The sequence below is a fragment of the Astatotilapia calliptera genome, chromosome 14 (assembly GCF_964374335.1).
Source record: "Astatotilapia calliptera chromosome 14, fAstCal68.1, whole genome shotgun sequence".
Lineage (NCBI taxonomy): Eukaryota > Metazoa > Chordata > Actinopteri > Cichliformes > Cichlidae > Astatotilapia > Astatotilapia calliptera.
In genome coordinates, this window is record NC_137435.1 from 34,594,484 (window position 1) to 34,613,349 (window position 18,866).

General features: G+C 37.6%; 1 protein-coding gene across 2 annotated transcripts in view; it reads right to left on the reverse strand.

Annotated features, from left to right (window-relative positions):
- Window positions 1-18,866, reverse strand: part of LOC113036314 (chloride channel protein 2) — a 184,075-nt gene that overhangs the window by 52,704 nt on the left and 112,505 nt on the right. For both annotated transcript variants that reach the window (XM_026192578.2, XM_080288596.1), the window contains exons 10-12: window positions 17,571-17,672; window positions 15,216-15,300; window positions 13,528-13,683 (exon numbers count right to left, since the gene is read on the reverse strand). In XM_026192578.2, the coding sequence (XP_026048363.1) occupies window positions 13,528-13,683; window positions 15,216-15,300; window positions 17,571-17,672 (343 nt within the window). The remainder of the gene's footprint in view (window positions 1-13,527; window positions 13,684-15,215; window positions 15,301-17,570; window positions 17,673-18,866) is intronic.

An 18,866-nucleotide genomic window follows, 5' to 3' on the forward strand; every position in this document is an offset into this window, starting at 1 on the left:
TTCTGACTGTTTAAGTGAAATCAAGGTTTGGTTTACTCATAACTTTCTCAAACTTTATGGTAATAAAACAGAATTTATTCTAATAGGCACCAAATCAAAACTGACTAAAGTTCTAACCAAAGTCTTTCATTATCCATTGATAACGCTGTTGTCACCCCTTCCCCTGAGGATAAGAGTCTTGGTATCATCTTCGACAGCACTCTTTCCTTCACAACATATATAAATAATATCACTCGGTCTTCTTATTTTCATCTTCGTAATATTAACCGCCTTCATCCTTCACTCTCTCCAAACAGTACTGCCATATTTGTACTGCTTTTGTCACATCTAGTTTAGACTACTGCAATTCTCTTCTCTATGGTCTACCTCATAAGCCTCCCCATAAACTGCAGTTAGTTCAAAATACAGCTGCTCATATTATATGAAAAATTTGATCTTCTGAACATATAACACCTGTTCTAACACAGCTTCATTGGCTTCCAGTTCACCTCCAAGTCAATTTCAAGATCCTGCTTCTTACTTAAGAGCACTTAAAAACCTTGCGCCTCCATATTTACCTGACCTTCTTCACATGTACTCACCCCTACGTACACTCCCCTTTTCTTCAGCTTCCCTTCTGTCTGTTCCAACTGCTCACCTGACTACAATGGGACTGACTACCAAAACTTTGGAATGCACTTCCACCAGATCTCCGCACTATTAACTCGGTTTTTAAATCACATCTTAAAACCTATGTATTCAGAATTGCATACCCTTCATCGCTTTTCTGTCTTAGTCCATTTTTTATTTCGTTTAGCTTTTATACTGTCATACTTGTACATACATACTTTTTATTTTTGTTTACCTTTTTTTTTTAAATTTTGTTGTAATAATGTAAGGTGACCTTGAGGGTCTTTAACCTCCTAGGACCTGGCGTCCACATATGTGGATTTCACATTTTGGGTTATTTAGACCAAAATACTCAATTTTGCTCTACATGGGCGTGATATCCACTTACGAGGACATTATACTGCTACTGTTCTATCAAAATTCTAAACGAATATCCTAATATGTGGATAAAAATAAGGTAAAAAAAAAAAAATCTGGTAATTCTTTGTTTTTACATTCATTGGGCCCCAATATGCCCAAATATCAAAGAGAAATTTAAAATGCATGTCGTGGAAGAGTTCGGGTCTTAGGAGGTTAAATGTGCCAATAAATAAAATATATTATAATTATTTTTGATTTGTGTTAATACATAAAAACTGAAAGATCCCGTCTGTGTCCTCATTAGGACAGAGATTTGTGCTGGTGTGTGGGACTCTAACCTCAAGGCTATATTGTTAACTGGTGAGAAGTTTGAGATGTATTTCTCTTTAGCTAGAAACACAAATTTTCTGTTCCTTTTTCCATTACTCTCACCAAATTAGAAACGGATCCTGTTTCAGTAATAAAAAGCTTTTAATATAAAGATGCAGCATGAAAGGGTCAGGCACCATAAAGCGACTTAATAGATATGTACTTAAATGAAAATAGGTCTAGACTGGCTCTCTGAGCTAAAAATTAGCCATCAGTTAGAAGTGTGAGTAGAAATAGAGATTATAAGAGACAATGTTTATGTTCAAAGTATCCTGAATAGAAATCTTTAGGACAACTCAGTTACGGCAAAGATAGTGGTTATTACACCAATTTAACAGCTGTAACAAAAAACATGGCAAACAACATTCAAATTTAGGGTCATTTTAGCCTGCTGATCAGAAAAAAAAGAATCAGTCTAAAATGGATCAATAGTGCAATTAGAGATTATTTTACATGATGTTACCTTTAAATAGGCCAGTACTATTAATTGGCACGTATTCTTCGGCACAGAGCGGGTAATGTATTGAGCACAGGCTTATATTTTCAGTGTTTGCATGCACAGAATGAGATACATGAATCAGTGTATTGTACAAGCCATTACACAAACCTCATCACTATAATAATCTCATGGTTTCAAATAGACTTTTTAATTACACTCATTGCTCCGTCGCTCTCTCTCCCTTTTCTGCTCCCTCTGCTCCAACTATAGTTAGCTGTAATTAAGGCTGGCTGCCATGGTGACGTAATGGATCTCCTTCTGTGACCCTAAACTGCCGCCGCTTTCGCACCCCGTACAAACACACATATGTGCGTAGGTGTTCACACACACTATAACACGGACTCAGCGAAGAGAATCAGGCTAAAACACAGTCACACACGGTTACAAAATACAAAATAGGCCTCATGGGAAAATGAAGACAGCAGTGTGAAATAATCTTTAGACTTGCCTTCCTCTCTCATTCTTTCTCTTCCACCTAGACAGTAAAACTAGAATAAGAGTTGGGAACTTTTAAAAGATCTGAGAACTCATAAGAAGAGGCTTAACTTTATTAGAGGCCATGAACTCCCAGGAAAGCAGTACACAAGAATGTGAGTGTGTCCTCGGGTATGTGTGGGTTATATCGTCAATACTGAGGCCACACTGATCTGAGAGGAGTCCACTGTTACCGGGTGGTTAAACTACAGGTAGACCTTCACACACCTTGTATTTTATGATGCTCAGAAACACTGTGCCCATTGTTGTGTTACTTTAAAAAAAAGCAATTCTTATCTCATCTTTGGCTCACAATAAAGGCCCATAAATTAACAAATAGAAACTCATCATAAATTGTGTACAATTTACTCTTAAATCATAATACTTGTGACTGATTTTTGGTACTAAAAAGTAGAGATGGCACGATACCACTTTATGTCCGATACCGATATCATAAATTTGGATATCTGCCGATACCGATATGAATCCGATATAGTGTGTTTTTTAATCAATAAAACGTTTTTTTAATATTTGTTGCTGCATTTTGTATAAGTTTATACTCAAGTTTAAATAAATAACAACACTAAAGCTATTCTGTTATACCTGTATATAAAACATACACTGCGCCCAAAATATTTCATAGTTCAGCAACACTGATCAATCTAATAAACTTAAACCTACTCCATCCTCCCTATTCTGGTATTTTAAAGAGTACTTAGCAGAAATATTAAGCAACCTAACTAATAGGGTTGCAAACTCCCAGCAAAAAAAAAAAAAAAAAAAAATAGGGAACCACCCTCCACCTCATGGTGCTTAATCGATGTAATCAAATTTAATTTGATGCAGGGGAAAAATGCACAGAAATAAATTATTTTTCAAGAATAATTAAATAGATTCAACATCTTTCTTCAACAGAATTGCAGAATTCACAGATGGTACTTTCCCAAAGGAAAAAGTATTATAGCTTACTAGGGAATATTAGACTTAACAGTTACTATATACAGTAATGACTTCTATATATTTTACATCAGATTAAAACTTTGGGTGTAAGAGTCAGATAATTATTTATTAAAAGCTCGACATTTTAAATGAGAATAAGAAAGAAAAGTATGTCTTTGTGCCCCCTTTTCCCTGTTAATGCCCTATCGGGCCCCCTGGCTAAACTTTGCTAGATCCGCCCCTGCACAGTTACCAGCCATCAGCTACGTAGAAAAGGATCCTGGTTTAGAAAGTAATATTAAATCAATTCTAACAACAGCTTATCAAGCTTAAACGTGCTGCTGTTGTTCAGCTGCTGGTTTCCTCTTTCTGGTGAGAAGTGGGCCAAAAACAAAGAAGAGAGACGGACTCACGACAGAAAAGCCGATCAGCTGATCATTAAGCAGTTTCATGATTGAAGTAGCAGCAAGAAGAGGCAGTCGCTCCATATATCGGTTGTTAAGCTTAACGTGGGAATGCTTTACAAACATTCAGAGATGAACTTACACACTTGCTTTACTTCTCTCTGGGAAAACTTTCTCGGAGATGAAATGCTGGTGAGGCTACAAATACACACAGCCGCTCTATCACGTGATGCATACTGCTGCAACGTGCTACGGCTATGAGCCGAGTTACGCCGTGTAGCAAGTTTTGTGAGGTGCTTTTTTGATATTTAATGGATCGGATTACATTTTTTATTTCTCGCCGATATCCGATCCAGTAATTTGGGTCAGTATCGGACCGATACCGATACGTAATATCGGATCGGTCCGTCTCTACTAAAAAGTAAGAGTCTGGAATTAGAAAATGTAAAGTTTGGTGGATATTTGGCATTTTAAAAAGTTCAGCAGAAAATCTTGTTTGTTTTTATTAAACAAACAACAATAAGAAAGTGAATGCAGACAATTGTTACAAAAATCAAATCTAAAATTTTAAACAATTTCTTGCTTTCTAAATTCCACTTCAAATTAGACTGATTAAGTGTCAGAAACAGTTCAATCTTGATGACTGATAACTAAAATTATTCAACCCAAGACGTTTTTTGTGATAAGACCATAATTAAGGTTTCAGCACAAAACCAGTTGGGTTAATTTGTAATAAAGTAATCATGGTCATAGAGTATGACCATAAGCAATCCTTGACATTTAGAATTTATTTTGGTAACAAAACGAATATTTGTTATTTATGTCTATAATCAGTAAAGTTTATTTTGTTGACCCATCCATCCACCCCAGCCTCCACTCAATAAGCACTTTGTCATTCTGTTTTGAGGATGCTCCACCTTTCTTCTTACAATTATAACTAAACAACTCAAGTCAACCCCATGGGAGCCTTTCTGCGTGGAGTTTGCATTTCCCATTTCCCTGGGTTTCCTATCGGTACTCTATCTTCCAGACTGAGTCCAAAGACACATGTGTTAAACTAACTAGTGGTTCCAAGTTGAACATGAATATGAGACAGATAAAATGTTTAGAATGAAGCACGAAGTTTTCAGTGAGCAGTAAGAAAGAAAAAAAGTGCTGTGTCAACATTTACATATATTAATCTGTGTCTGTGTTTTGTTTTTCACCTTAATGTCAACATTAATTAATTTGGTGTGCTTTCTTATGTTCATCTTGTTAGACTTATTTTCTGAACCATAAAGGATAAAGATGTTCACATTTAAATTTAGCTATTTTACAATTAGGGCATTTTAGCACTTATGATTAAAAATGAATATTTTTGTGCATGTAATACTTTTTGGAGACACCCAGTCAAAAAAGATACAAATATTGTGAAAAATAAGATGTAATTTGCAAATAGACTTTCAGCAGTTCTGTTGAGAGTGTGTAGCTGACAGTGTAATCTAAACCAGCAGCCTGTTTACTCATAGTAACATGGTCAAAAACACTTGAGCACGGGTGACTGTGGCAGGATGCTGCAGGCACTTTATTCTCCAGCCTTATAGGACGGAAACCTCAATTATAGCAACTGAACTGATGTCTGCAGAGTAATAGCTGCCAATGGGCACTCCTTCAGGTGGCTTGGAGCTAGTTGTTGCACTTGGGGGCATAAACTAATAGACACGGACAGGATACTCCTGGCTGTAAATATGGCTCCATGGGAATTAATGCTACATTATCGTGTCCACATTTGTAATACCATATTGTATAAATATTTGCAAGCAAATAAAATATATTTTTATATAGAAATCATACTTTCAAGTTGCAACTATTTCCTAGTAGTACACCAATGCTGTACTAGAAATACAGATTGTAGGAAAAAATGAGTTTGTATTTTCTGCCTTCATAATTACATCAGCTTTCATGAGAACCCAGACACCACTGGGAGAAATAGCCCCAAACCATGACAGTGTCTCATTGGTTTTACAGATGACTGTAGACACTGTTGTACCTTTCTCCTCCTTCTTTTTAAAAATGGCACTGAGACCATTTCTGATGAGGTTTTCGTTAAAAAAAAACAACAACAAAAAAACAAAAACAAAATACAGATGCATCTCTCAGGGCCTGTGTCAGCTCTTTGCTAGTTGTTGTTTACTAGTAGTTTGCACTTTCCTTAAATCTTTTTAAACTAATACTTACTATACATGACATTTCTCTGTAGTTTCCTTTGAATACCTTTGTCTATCGTCTGGTTAAGGTTGATTCTACACCATCACTACCACAACAAATGCTAATGGTGATGATATGCAATGCCATCTTCATCAATAAAAACTTCCTGATGCTCAGGTTCATTCATTATTATCAATTATACTGCATTTCTCATAAAAACAGGGGGGGCAGCAAGTTCCTCTAACTGTGACTCAGCTACATTCAACATCCTGCTGGACCTAAGACAGTTTGTACATAATTAATGGTATATAACTAATTAGAGAATTAATCAACATGGTCTGATAAGTCAAGTCTGACTGTGTGTGTGTGTGTGTGTGTGTGTGTGTGTGTGTGTGTGTATTTAGTTTAGCTATAACCCTACCCTGCTCTAACACTTACTGCCAGGTTCTGAGGTTTTTGAGCCAAAGTGTGCAGAGAATAAAGCAAATGGATAGTTTTCAATTTGACGTAGTACGACCATATAATTGAGAGCCGATTGTTTTAGAGGAGACACATTAGCATTTCCGAACATATCCCTCTACCCTTTATTTGCTCTATTACTATTTATGTCCTCTTATCTATTGCTCTATCCAATTCTTTGCTGAAGCAATGACTCGCTTCCCCCTGAAGGAGTCATTAATGTTTCATCTAATCTAATCTAACGTAATCTAGTAGATGTACATCTCGCAGAGGTAGTTCACGACCATGAAGATTTATGAGGATCTCTGACCTCGAACTGAAAGGGGACTTTGATAAGCAGTGGAAGGCAGCAAACTTAAGACCTGAAAATCAAGCTGGGACTGTTTGGGTTATTGGTTTAAACCGCTGCAAATTCAAGTGGAACAAGTGATCAAGGAAACCACTTGCATGAAATCTTTCCTTATTAAAATCCAATTAGAAAATTCTTAATGAACCTTGTGAATTTTGACAGTAGCTTTAATGAGTCTTAAAAGTTCTAAAGCTGCTTCGGGGCTATACTATTTTAGGAGAAAGCATCATTTGTTAATATACGCAACTGAGATTTAATCAGTGTATAATATTAGCTTTGTGCTTGCTCAACAAAAATCTGAACAGCTGCCTTTAAAAAAAAAAAATCATGCGCCTTAGTTATCACGCCACTGATGTAATAGGCTTTATGTGAAAATGAATGATTAACCGAATCAGCAGTAAAGTGTAAAAAGTAGGCCAGAACGTCAAGTATAGACATCTACCCCCCAAAGGTTGTCTTTTCAGGACGTACTTATGTTTTGCCTTTCACTGTAACAGAGCCAATACTTTGACATTTGATGACAAACATAACTACAAGTATGACTTAAATGCAATGTGGTCAAATCACACTGATGCTGACACACTGCTGCTACAGAAGATGTTGAATAAAAATGCTCTGTCAAACCTTTTAAAGCAATTTTAGATTAATTAAATGTATTTTAGGCATTTTGAGTCTGTAAAACAGTGTTCATGGTGACAAACAGATTTTACATGATGCTGCATGCTTGGACCATGAAAAAAAATTTCTAAATGCACAAAAACTGGCCAAAGACAGAACTTTTCTTTTATTTCTTATATATGGGTTTGTGTGGCTCTTGCAAGAGCTCATTGTTGGCATGATGCCTACTTACTAAAGACACTGTTGAGGCCTTTTGGTGTTGCTGGCCAGTGCATTCATTCTTTCTTAACAATTTACCAGATTGATGATTTGGCTACTGCCAAAGTTTTTGCTCTCTCTCTCTCTCTGACTGGGTTATTTAGTTTTTTTTGTAGCCAAGTGACAGCCTCCCTCAACTGTGTTGACATTTCTTAGGGGGATGATATTTAAAATTACAGTGGCAATCTATAAATTGAACTACGGAAATCAACTTCAAATAGAAGTCAGTTAGATAGATGTCTGCTTCATCTTTGATGAAATATCAAATGAACGGTTCTCACCCGGTTGTGAAACTACCTGTCAGTAAACTGTCCAATAACTTTTGAGCCTCTGAAAATAAGAGATTTTGTATAAAAATGGCCAAAATTCCTAAAAGGTTCATGGAAATTTCAACTAAACCTATAAGTCAGCATTTCAATTACATATTGCATAAGGCTACTTCAAAATATATTGTATAGTGTATGTGTAATAAACAAATGCATGTATTTGTATATGACACATATGGTTATTTTGGTCATATTGCAGCAGACATACTAGATAGTCTCTTGTATATCTGTATTTCACTGATAAGTAAATAGTATACTAGTAATAGCTATTACCATCTGGAACCTCTACTGACAATGCTTTGCCAAAATTAAAATCTGATTTTTCTTTTTTTCCAGAAGGCTTTCATTAAAATTAAGCTCTCTCTGAAGCTAGAGAAGAGTAATAACATACTCTCTACCAGATCCCACATGAAAAAACCCTCTAAATTTTCCTTTCAGTCAAATAAGGGGCTCAAATAAAAGCCTTCCCATCTTGCACCTGCATATCTTGTTAGATGATCAAGTTGCTATTACAACTCATGCTGAGGAGCTGCATAAGAAGCTTTAAATAATTAGGTTTCTTGCTGCCAACACGATTAAGTCCCTGCATGCTGTCATAGCTCTCTTAGAATTAGATTTTTTTTTCCTTTTTACCAAATTATTTTTTAAACTAATACCATGCTAATCATCATCACTTTTAAAACTTGGATTTTCAAGAACCCTTGGATACCCCATTTATGAATTAAAGAACCTCAGTAGTTCTAGAATATTTTGCGCCAATGGCGCACTAAAGAGGAAGCTAAAATTAAAACATAATATATTGCTTTGCTATAAGCTTCATTAGCACTACCTTGTTGCACTTTCAATCTGTCATAGTGTCTCTGGTTCAGACTGTATGCCAGGTTTGTCCCACTTTTCTCAGAAGAGTTGTTGGGTTTCCAAGCACCACTTTGGCCTGTGTCCCCAGTAAGATTAGTCAGCTGCTCCACACATGTGATGCACTTGGGTAGAAGGCTGTTTACATCCTTGGCCTGAAATGAGTAGCTTCCACAATGCTTTTCTTCGTTTTTCTTCAGTTGGCGGGGTTTTTTCTGGTTTTTATTTGTTTGCCAGATAGTTGTGGTTTGCTCCACACAAAAATGATCAGTTTTCCTTCCTCACAAGTTTTTTCCACTTTCCTTGCCATCAATCACACTTTTAGGTGTCACACTGGGAAATGAACTTTTCTAATGTGCCACATAAGAAACTGTTGTAGAGGGCCGCACCAATAAGCTTTTAAAGAACTGAGTTCAGCTTCTTGTTCAGTCCCAGTTTCTTATGTGCCCCCATGGGAGAACTCATTTCCCACCTTTGTTCTGGGTAACTTGAAACTGAAAGGTGTGTCTGTAACTTACATAGTAATTTGAAAAAGTTACACATTGCAGTTACATATTGTGATAATACCTTATACTCAATACAAAATCCACTGATCCGCCTTAAAGGTGGAACAGACTACATCAGGTCACACCTTCAGTTTTTTTGTCCTTGAGTAAATAATTGCTAGTTTTGTTCTCTTTTTGATCAGGTAATGACAGTAAAGTACAGCCAATCCAAGCTTTGGTCCCAGTTGGTTCCCCCTGATTAAATTAAGTTATATATCTATTCATAAGAGCACAAGACTCACAATTCTTGCACCTTGTGTTGAGACCGATTTTGATTGATGTTTCTTTGACTAAATGATGGAAAACAATGAAATCAGGAGAACAGGAGCAGGCAGACAGAGTGAAGGATAGTCAAGTCAAGGGTATCAGTTATGACGCACTATCCAGGACATTTATACTCTAATTTGTCAGTCATCTGGGAGCCCTCTGTACTTGCATGTGTGTGTCACATTCAGAGGACAGTCTGTCGCCCAGGGGCCTCATGGGACCCTCGGGGGCCCTTCTTCTATTCCCACTCCAATTACAGTCCCGCCAGCTCTCTGTCACTGATGCACACACACCAACAGATAACAAAGGACTCGCACAGGCTGGAGGACACATACCTATATTAATAAACTCATCTCTTCCTGAGAGCTGTTGATGTGCATAATTGCACACCACTAAAAATAGCATTTAACTACAAAGCATGCCAAATGAGTGTGCAAATGTATGTGTGCGTGTGTGTGTGTGTGTGTGTGTGTGTGTGTGTGTGAGTGAGTGAGTGAGTGAGTGAGTGAGTGAGTGAGTGAGTGAGTGAGTGAGTGAGTGAGTGAGTGAGAGAGAGAGAGAGAGAGAGAGAGAGAGAGAGAGAGAAACTTGAATGTTATCAGCACTGCACCTCACAACAACAGCAATTCAGCCTTTTCTTGAGGAACTTTCTTTAACTTCCTGTCTTGTCTTGTACTGATTTGCATGATTCAAATACACATACAGCAGCTTCACCGGCTGACCAGCTGCTGGAACTGCCTGACACTAAACATTTTATCTGCACCTTGGCTTTCAGAAGTTCAGCTGCTGAATTCGGTCTTCCTGAAGTTTCGACATGAAAAGACGCAACGAGACAAGATGGCTGCCAAGTTGAATAAAAGAACCATTCATTACAGAGCAGGAGAGGGAGAGGGAGCAATCTCTCCTTTGAAAGTCACCAGGCTGAATCCAGGAAAACCAAAGGCTGTAATTAGACAGAGCCATTACAGCCTCACTTTGAATGTTGTGTGTGCGCGTGTTGTATTATGTTCTGGTGTGGATGTATGGACTGTAATTGTGTGTAAAAGGGAGACCAAGTGTGTGCATCCATACAGACAGATGTTAAACTGTCCAATGAGATTTTGCAGGGGTGTGATTTAGTTAGAAAAGTTTGGTGTGTGTATGTGTGCGTGCGTGTTATGCCTATCCTATATGTGACCTACAGGAAATGCTGCATATTTGGTAACCCTATACATGCCCAGCACACCTACACATGAGGTGGACATCACGCTGAGAGCAATGATGCTGAAAGACTTTTGATAAAGGACAGCAGTAGGACAGAATCACACACACACACACACACACACACACACACACACACACACACACACACACACACACACACACACGAATAAGAAAACAAGTTAGTGGCTTTATGCAAGAGACAAGGGAATCAAACTCACTCTATAAACTGATTCAAAGTTGGGATTTGACTGTGCTTTGTTCACCATGACCAGAAAAACAGCTGCGAGAGACATTCGCTATTATGCTGTTGAGAACCAATGATAGTGAGTCAGTTCCTGGCACTGCTGTTACATGGTGCGCATCATCAATCTCTTTGCTTACGTAACTTTGACACCGGAGCTTAGGTAAGTGTTGGATTCCTGTTTCACCGAGTGTCTTTAACCAAATTTTGTAGGACAATGCGCTTGGCTGTAATTCTGCTTTCACAACTTTGCCATTTTATGAAGGGCAGTTTGTGTTTTCTTCAGCCTTTTAAAAAAGAAAAAAATATTCCTAATACCAAAAATAAACATTTCTGGGTAACTTTCACAATATCTCAGGTTAACTGAACAATAATTACTATTGTCAATGTTTAATCGACAATGCTGAAAAACTAAAACAGACTGGTGACTTGCCCAGGGGGTGCTCCACTTTTTGCCCTATGATAGCCAAGTTAGCCTCCAGACCTCCCAAGGCAAAAGAATGTAGCCCGTTATCAATATATAAATAAAAAAACATATATTAAAAATACATGATATTTTTATGTTTAGAGAAGTAAACAAACAATTTAAAGTTCATTATTCTAATATGTAACATGAGCTGGATTTAAGATTTTGTGGATAATGGTTATTATAATAATGTTCACACAGCTGTCAAACTGCAAAGTCTATAAATAGACAGCTTCTTATATTGCACTGATATTTTAGGATGTTTAATTGCATATCAGTTTCATTTACACAGAGAAGCAGGAGTTGTTAAATGACACTGAAATGGTCATCGATATAAAATTAGACTTCACTAATGTGAGGCTAATGTCCAGTGTTATTATCTAAAGTTTGTTAATGCTTTGTTAATTATCTACCTCCACCTGAGCCAGGTACCAGGTAAAGTCACATGACTCCTCACTACTTCCCTGATGTTCAGGGTGTTTTTTGTTTCTGTTGTTTAGGAAGGCAACTTTGTTTCTTTTTTAATATTGTGTGTTATGTGGTATTTTGACTCCCCAGTGGATTGCACAGCTGTGTAGCTTTGCTGTAAATAGACTCATGTCATGTACAGTAACAGCTATCCAGATTTAAAAAGCTACATTTAAAAAAAGTCCCCCCAAATCCCCCCTCGCAGGCACCCTCTCATATACTCCCCTACACATTACTCAACTCCACTCTACTTGGCACCCACTCCTACTTCTGTGTGAAGTCTGCTTGCTGTATGAAGCCCACAACACACTCAGTGTTTTTGTATTGGAAAAGGACATTTCATTTCAGCTGAGCAGTGCAGCCCAATAAGTAAAGGTTACATAAAAAGCCAGACAAGCGGCCCTGTGTTCTTAAACAGGCAGGATGGTGGAGCACAGAACGACCAAACTCATTTCTGTTTTTTCTTGTTACTGAGCACTAGAAAAAAAACAGGAGAATGGGCGGTAAAGGAGATAAATGAATACATACTAACAGTTCAGCTTCTTGAGTCCATAGAGGCCAGGACTGCAGAGCCTTCATTCCACCACGCTCGGCCCTCACTCAAACTTAGGAGTTGAGCCAAGTCCAAGAACTGGTACTTTGTCTACATATGTCATCTCAGTAAAACCTTTTTTTTTTTTAAATATACATTTTTCTAGAGATGGATGTTGCATTTTTTCCACACCTCTCTGCTGCAACATGAGTCACTTAAAATTGAATCTATGGGACAATCCAGAACAGTGGATGTGCTAGAACAACGGCAAACCCAGACATCGGTTCCATCCTGACTCAAAGAGCTGGACCAGGGATCGTCAAAATGGTCTGAGCTGTAGGTTCAGTTAAATATCATTCTGTGTTTTCTACATGTATCAACAGAAGGGCACCAGTTGCAAGTGGAATAATTAACAAATCATGGAGGACGCCAATAAGGCCCATTTCCTGAACTCACCAGGAAAGTGTTTACTGAAGCTGAGGGTCAATTTCTTACATCTATAGCATGAGAAGTTCTATTTATAGCCACAGTTTAGCTTTACTTTTTGGAATCTCTCCATCTTTATGTCTTCTACATAAAGTCAGAAGACATAATGATGTGACTTTATTCTTGTAGCCGACTGCTGAATCCTCTTCAATCAGTCCTTTCGCTCACTGATACAGCATCAAAGTGACACAAAACTTTTAATGGCCTCCTGGGAAAACAACTATAACACACTGAGGGGGAAGACAGACAACATTTTTTTAATTTAACATGGTCCCCCTTTGCTCTTCACCAGTGAGAAGAAGAGATGTGATCTGTTCTATTTGGCCTATTAGCTCAGCTCTAGTGTTAAATAAAAAGGTGAACACTCCTTGGATTTATAATGCAGTACATCCTGTCATGCACCGTGTATGGGATTTACTCACTGTGTCAGCATACATGCTTCAATTCAGAGAGAAACTAAATAGTCCAGCAAAGGAAGGGAAGCAACCAGAAAGAGCCAACAGAGTCTAACAACTGTGATAAATTTAGTTTTCACATTAAAAAATTGCAAACAATGAAAACATTTTGCATTAAAAACTCCAGAGTCTTTTTTATAATTTTTTGCTCTTCCTACCTTCATTACGATGAAGAGGACCAGCGTGACAAAGACGTTGACTTGCGGGTGCCTCCAGGCTTGTGCATTTCCAATGTAGTCGAACTCCTCGGCGATGCCCTGTTTGGCCCAGGTTCGGTTGTCCAGTAGTGTCACCAAAGCCTCTTTCTGAGTCAGCTGCAAACCAATCAACATGCTTCATTCAGATTAAAATTCATTTAAAAACTTAAAAGGGGGAAAAAAAGAAAAACAGGCCAAGTTGGAGGATGGTCACAGACACTCACAGATACAATGCACATAAACAATCACTAGGTCAGTAAAAAACCCATGATTTCTCTGAGTTGCACTATCACTTTTTTTTTGTTCTTTGCATTTTGCATAAATCTAAATAAATTGAATAATTCATTATCTAAAAAAGACAGTGTGGAACAACAAAAGTGATAATGAAAGAAAACTTTGGTCACATGCGCCTAGAATTTTGTGCTAAAATCAAAATCATTACCCATTTCTCATCTTAATACCTCTTTTTAAGTGGTATTAAAAAGAAACAGCTGGAGGAAAGTTGTGCAATTAATGAGGTTACTTGGCAACATGTCAGGTAAAAAAAAGGTCAGCAACATGACTGGGTATAAAAAGAGCATCTCAGACAGGCAGCGTTTCTCTGAAGTGAAGATGGGCAGAGGTTCAGCAGTCAGCAAAAGGATGCTGATGCATCCTTGGGTGAGATAGTGAAGTGTGAAGGTGCTTAGCTATAGATAATAGCACCTTATGAATATGTGGGTCTCTGGGCGAATAAGACTTGCACTTAAAAGTGAAAAAGTCCATTTATAGTTTCATAAAGTATTGATCAGTGGTACATAAAATCAAAAGATTTAGAGAATCTGGAGAACTCTCCATTTTGCAAAGTATTCCAACTTTTTCAGTATTGCAGGCATTGAGTATAAGAGCACAAAGTGAGCTGCAGCTTTTTAAAACTGACGGTGCACACTGGTGGGGATAACGCTGCCCACATCCACAAAGCTCACCAATGAAGAGGTTGTGAGTAAGACTAAGATACACAATTTTGAGTGTGCACTCCAAAGAGGAGTGGGCCAGTGTGGGCAGATTTAGAGCCATACAGGCCTGACTCACGGTCTCATTAGCGGCCAAGACCAAGCGACAGCGCATGTGTGTGTACTGTCGGTGTGTGTGCAACATCCTCTGATGCAGAGGCTATTCCCTTTCTAATACTGATAATTAAGACAGATGAAGTGAGTGATATTGGAGAGAAGCCACAAGCACACACTTGCGAGTCATCGCAGGAGCAAAAAGACAGTATGCTCATCCAATCCTCCAGGGTACACAGGTGACACACAAACACATCTGAACCTGCGCTGCACACATTAAAAAACAACTACACCCTGACATGAATGGTAATAAAGTTGTTATTTATTGATCTAAGTTGGCTCACAAACACAGTGAGACATGAAAATCATGGTTAGATGGATACATCTGAATGCACTCAGGGCCTGCACAGTGACACTTACTGCACATAAATTACGACACAAAAAATGCAGTGGACACATAACATAAATTTTAAATATAATACAATATCATACCATAATGGTCCATAATGCCCCAGGCTTTCTTTTACATCCACTGTAATAGTTGCAGGGTGTTGAGTATATGTAATAAAAATAATATATGTTGAATGAAATTGGGGAACGTACTTTTCCAGCCATAAACTGTCCAAAGCCAGGAGGAAATGTGAGGGTAGAAAGGACTAAAGTGACCAGTGCTGGATACAGCAGACGTCTAAAAGTGGAAGAAAGACAAGGAGAGAAACAGTAAAAGAGATTTAAAAAAGCAGGCACAATCGATGTGTGACACTTAAATAGGCTTGGTGATAAAACGGTTTTCTTTGATTATATAAAGTCTGCACATTTGTGAGTACATGACGACGTTCCTGTTAGCACCGCTTCAGACAACTCAATTAACGCTATTTATCCCAATATTTGTACAAATGTCCAACAATGTTTAACCTTTCGTTTTACAGGATCCTGTCGGGGGAGCAGATTTTATTGCGGCTACTGAGCAGGTCTGTGCTCAGCTTTCAGTGTCATGTGAAAGAGAAAATCTTCTAGGTCTTTTGTAGGATTTTGTTACCCCTTTTAATCCAATCGTGTATCATCTTCGATACATGAGTTTTTGAGACTTTTATATAGTGAGATTTTTTTAACCTGATTTTTGTTTCTAAGAAAAATAGGAGCCACATATGAGGACATTCGTTTAATATTTTGTTAGAACAGTAGCAGTATAATGTCCTCGTAAGTGGATATCAGGCCCTTGTAGTGGAAAATTGAGTATTTTGGTCTAAATAACCCAAAATGTGATGTCCACAAATGTGGACACCAGGTCCTAGGAGGTTAATGGCACAATTTATTAAAATTTAAAATTGTAAAAATTTGGTTCAAATTAAAACGAATATGTGCAAATTAATATTTAATTTCTTTTAAAAAGATTTAAGGTTCAATAAATGCTCCATTTTCTAAAAAAATGAATTTTCTGGCAATGATTTCATGGTTGAGATATTACAGGGTTAAAAAAGAAAAAATCAAGTTACAAATCAAATAAGCTGCTCTCATTTGTCCATAACAAATTTCCCACGTGTGGGACTAATAAAGGTTATCTTATAATGTTCCTTGACACTGATCAAGAACAGGTCACGTACATCATAATGCTCCCAAATAAAAAAAAAATAATAATAAAAAAAAAAAAAAAGAGCATTTCTGCTATTTTGTCTGACATCTGATGCTACATAAACTTATTTTAATATTACAAACCCTAAAAATTCCTGATCTGAATTTGGCTTTTACAAGTAAAAGGACTGATTCTTATATAGCGCTTTCGACTCTCCAGGAGTACTCAAAGTGCTCTGTACAAGATGCCACATTCACCGTCTTCTACGCTGTTAAGTGCTTTCTAGCTACCATTCACACTCCGCTTGGATGCAATGTTACACGATGTGCTTATTTTATTTTTTTTATTTTATTAATTCAGTAGTGGACAGGTACTATTAACAAAAAAATCTAATTATAATCAGTACCTAATACCCATTTATAAACTTCTGACTGTTTTTTTTTAGGGTGAGATAATCACATAGCAGCAATTCAACACATTTCAGTATGTAGGCATGCTCAAGACGACCTGCTGAAGTTTAAACTGAGCACCAGAATGGGGAAGAAAGGTGATTTAAGTGACTTTGAATGGCATGGATGTTGGTGCCAAATGACCTGAGCAACTCATTTAAAGTAGTGAGATTTGCCCACTAAATGATCTCTAGAGTTTATATTATCCACCAAGCAGCAGTTCTCTCTGTGAATCTGGTTTGTTGATGAACTCTGAGTTCATAGGAAGTCACCTGTCAACTGTTTACAACCAAGGTTTGCAGAGAAACAAGGATGTACAACATGCTGGATTTTAAAGCAGATGGCCTAGCGCGAGCAGAAGACCACACCAGGTAGCATTCTGGTCAGCTAAGAACAGGAAACCGAGGCTACAGTTCACACAGGCTCTCCAAAATTGAACTACAGAAGAATGGAAAAACACTGCCTGGTATGATGACTCTCGATTTCTGCTAAGCAGCTTTAGTAAGTTTGTGGTGGAACGGGAGATTGTTATTGTCGTTTTGAGCACATTCATTTATTCTCATTCCCAGAGGGTCATGAAATTGCAACTTTCATTAAAGTTGCAATTTCAAATAAACCACCCACACATTACTACAAAGCAATTACAGTATTAACCAATTATCAAACACTATTTCTGCATTACTTTGGCCAATTCTAAAAACTATTAACTAAAATTTAATCAACTTACATTTTCCCCATTTTCAAATGATGGTTATTGTACAATGTTATCCTGACAGTTGACACAAGTTTAAAGTAACAATGCACCATGCTTTCTGCTTTACATAGAAAAAAAAAAACGATCAGATGTTACTATATCACTTGAGAAAATGCAGTGAATATTCTTTCTGGTATGTACTTTGTATGCACCCATTGCTTTATTAAGGTGATTATACTTACTTTTTCATTAGAAATTTGTTGATGACCTTCTGTTTCCTCATGAACTGGACAATGAGTCGGTTCAGGTAGACAAACAAAGCCCCACCGAAACCACTGGCAATACTGCAGACAGAGAAAACGAGTAGGACTATTTTTTTCCCTTTCCCCACCCGGTATAATGCATCAAATCAAAACAGAATGGAATAAATTTGTTTAAGTGTAAACAAAGTAAAACATCAACGCATCGAGTGCAACATTTTTCTCACTTGATCCACCTCCATAGGGTGTCCCCAGTGCATTTGGCAACAATAAAAACAATGAAAATGTAATGAGTTTCTAATCGACTGGAGATGGTTGCTGGTAATAAGTGCAAATGTAATTCTGTAAAGTTGTGGGGAACAGGAAAACAAAGAAATATGGGAATGGAGGAAAAAAGAGAAAGTACACAAAACATGTGGGAGGCATATACTGTAGACGGAGAGAAATAAAGACGAGCATGGAAAAAAATGAACAGGGAGTCAGAGGCATGAGACAGTAGGAATAAAAGAGCGAGAACACTGTCAGATGGGGATTTGTGGGGGAGTCTCAGACAAAGCGGAAAAAGAGGTTTATATAAGCGCGCATTTAGAAGCTTGGTGGGAGTCCTCTTTATGGGAGTGAGAGCCAAAGAAAGCAGAGAAAAGGTGGCGAGAAAGAATAGACTCAGACAGCTACGCAGACAACCTAATGCTTATAAATTTATCCTCTTGCATTATTAATTCCATCAAATACCTTTGAATAAGTAATGAACAGGATGATGAGGGAGTCTTTGCCTCTTTGGCACAGCTGAGGAAAACGCAGCACATCTACCTTTTCATGCGCTTTGTATGGTACACGTAAAAAAAAACAAAAAAAAAAACAAACAAACTGTGTCCTCTGTGTGTGTGTTTGGGTGGGGGTTAAGTGTTGGAATCTGGGCTTGTGCTCATGATTAAAACAAGGGTGAGTGTACCGTTTGAGGACAAGAAGGTGTTAAAGCTATGATCAGGCGATGGTGTACAGACGTATGTATGACTCAATAAATTAACGTAGCATTAAGTGAATTAAAAATAATAATAAAAAAAAATACAGGGCCTTCATTTATGAAAGGTTTTTCTGTATTTATATACATTTGCAGAGATTCATTCAGACCCATTCATTCAATGCATTTTCATTCTACATTCCTTCCATATTCAATTCTTTTACTTAATTTTTCAGTTATTATTGTAGACAACTTTACTTCATCATGCAAATGAGTCAGCTGTCACACAGGGGAAACGCTGCGCTCATTGGTTGACT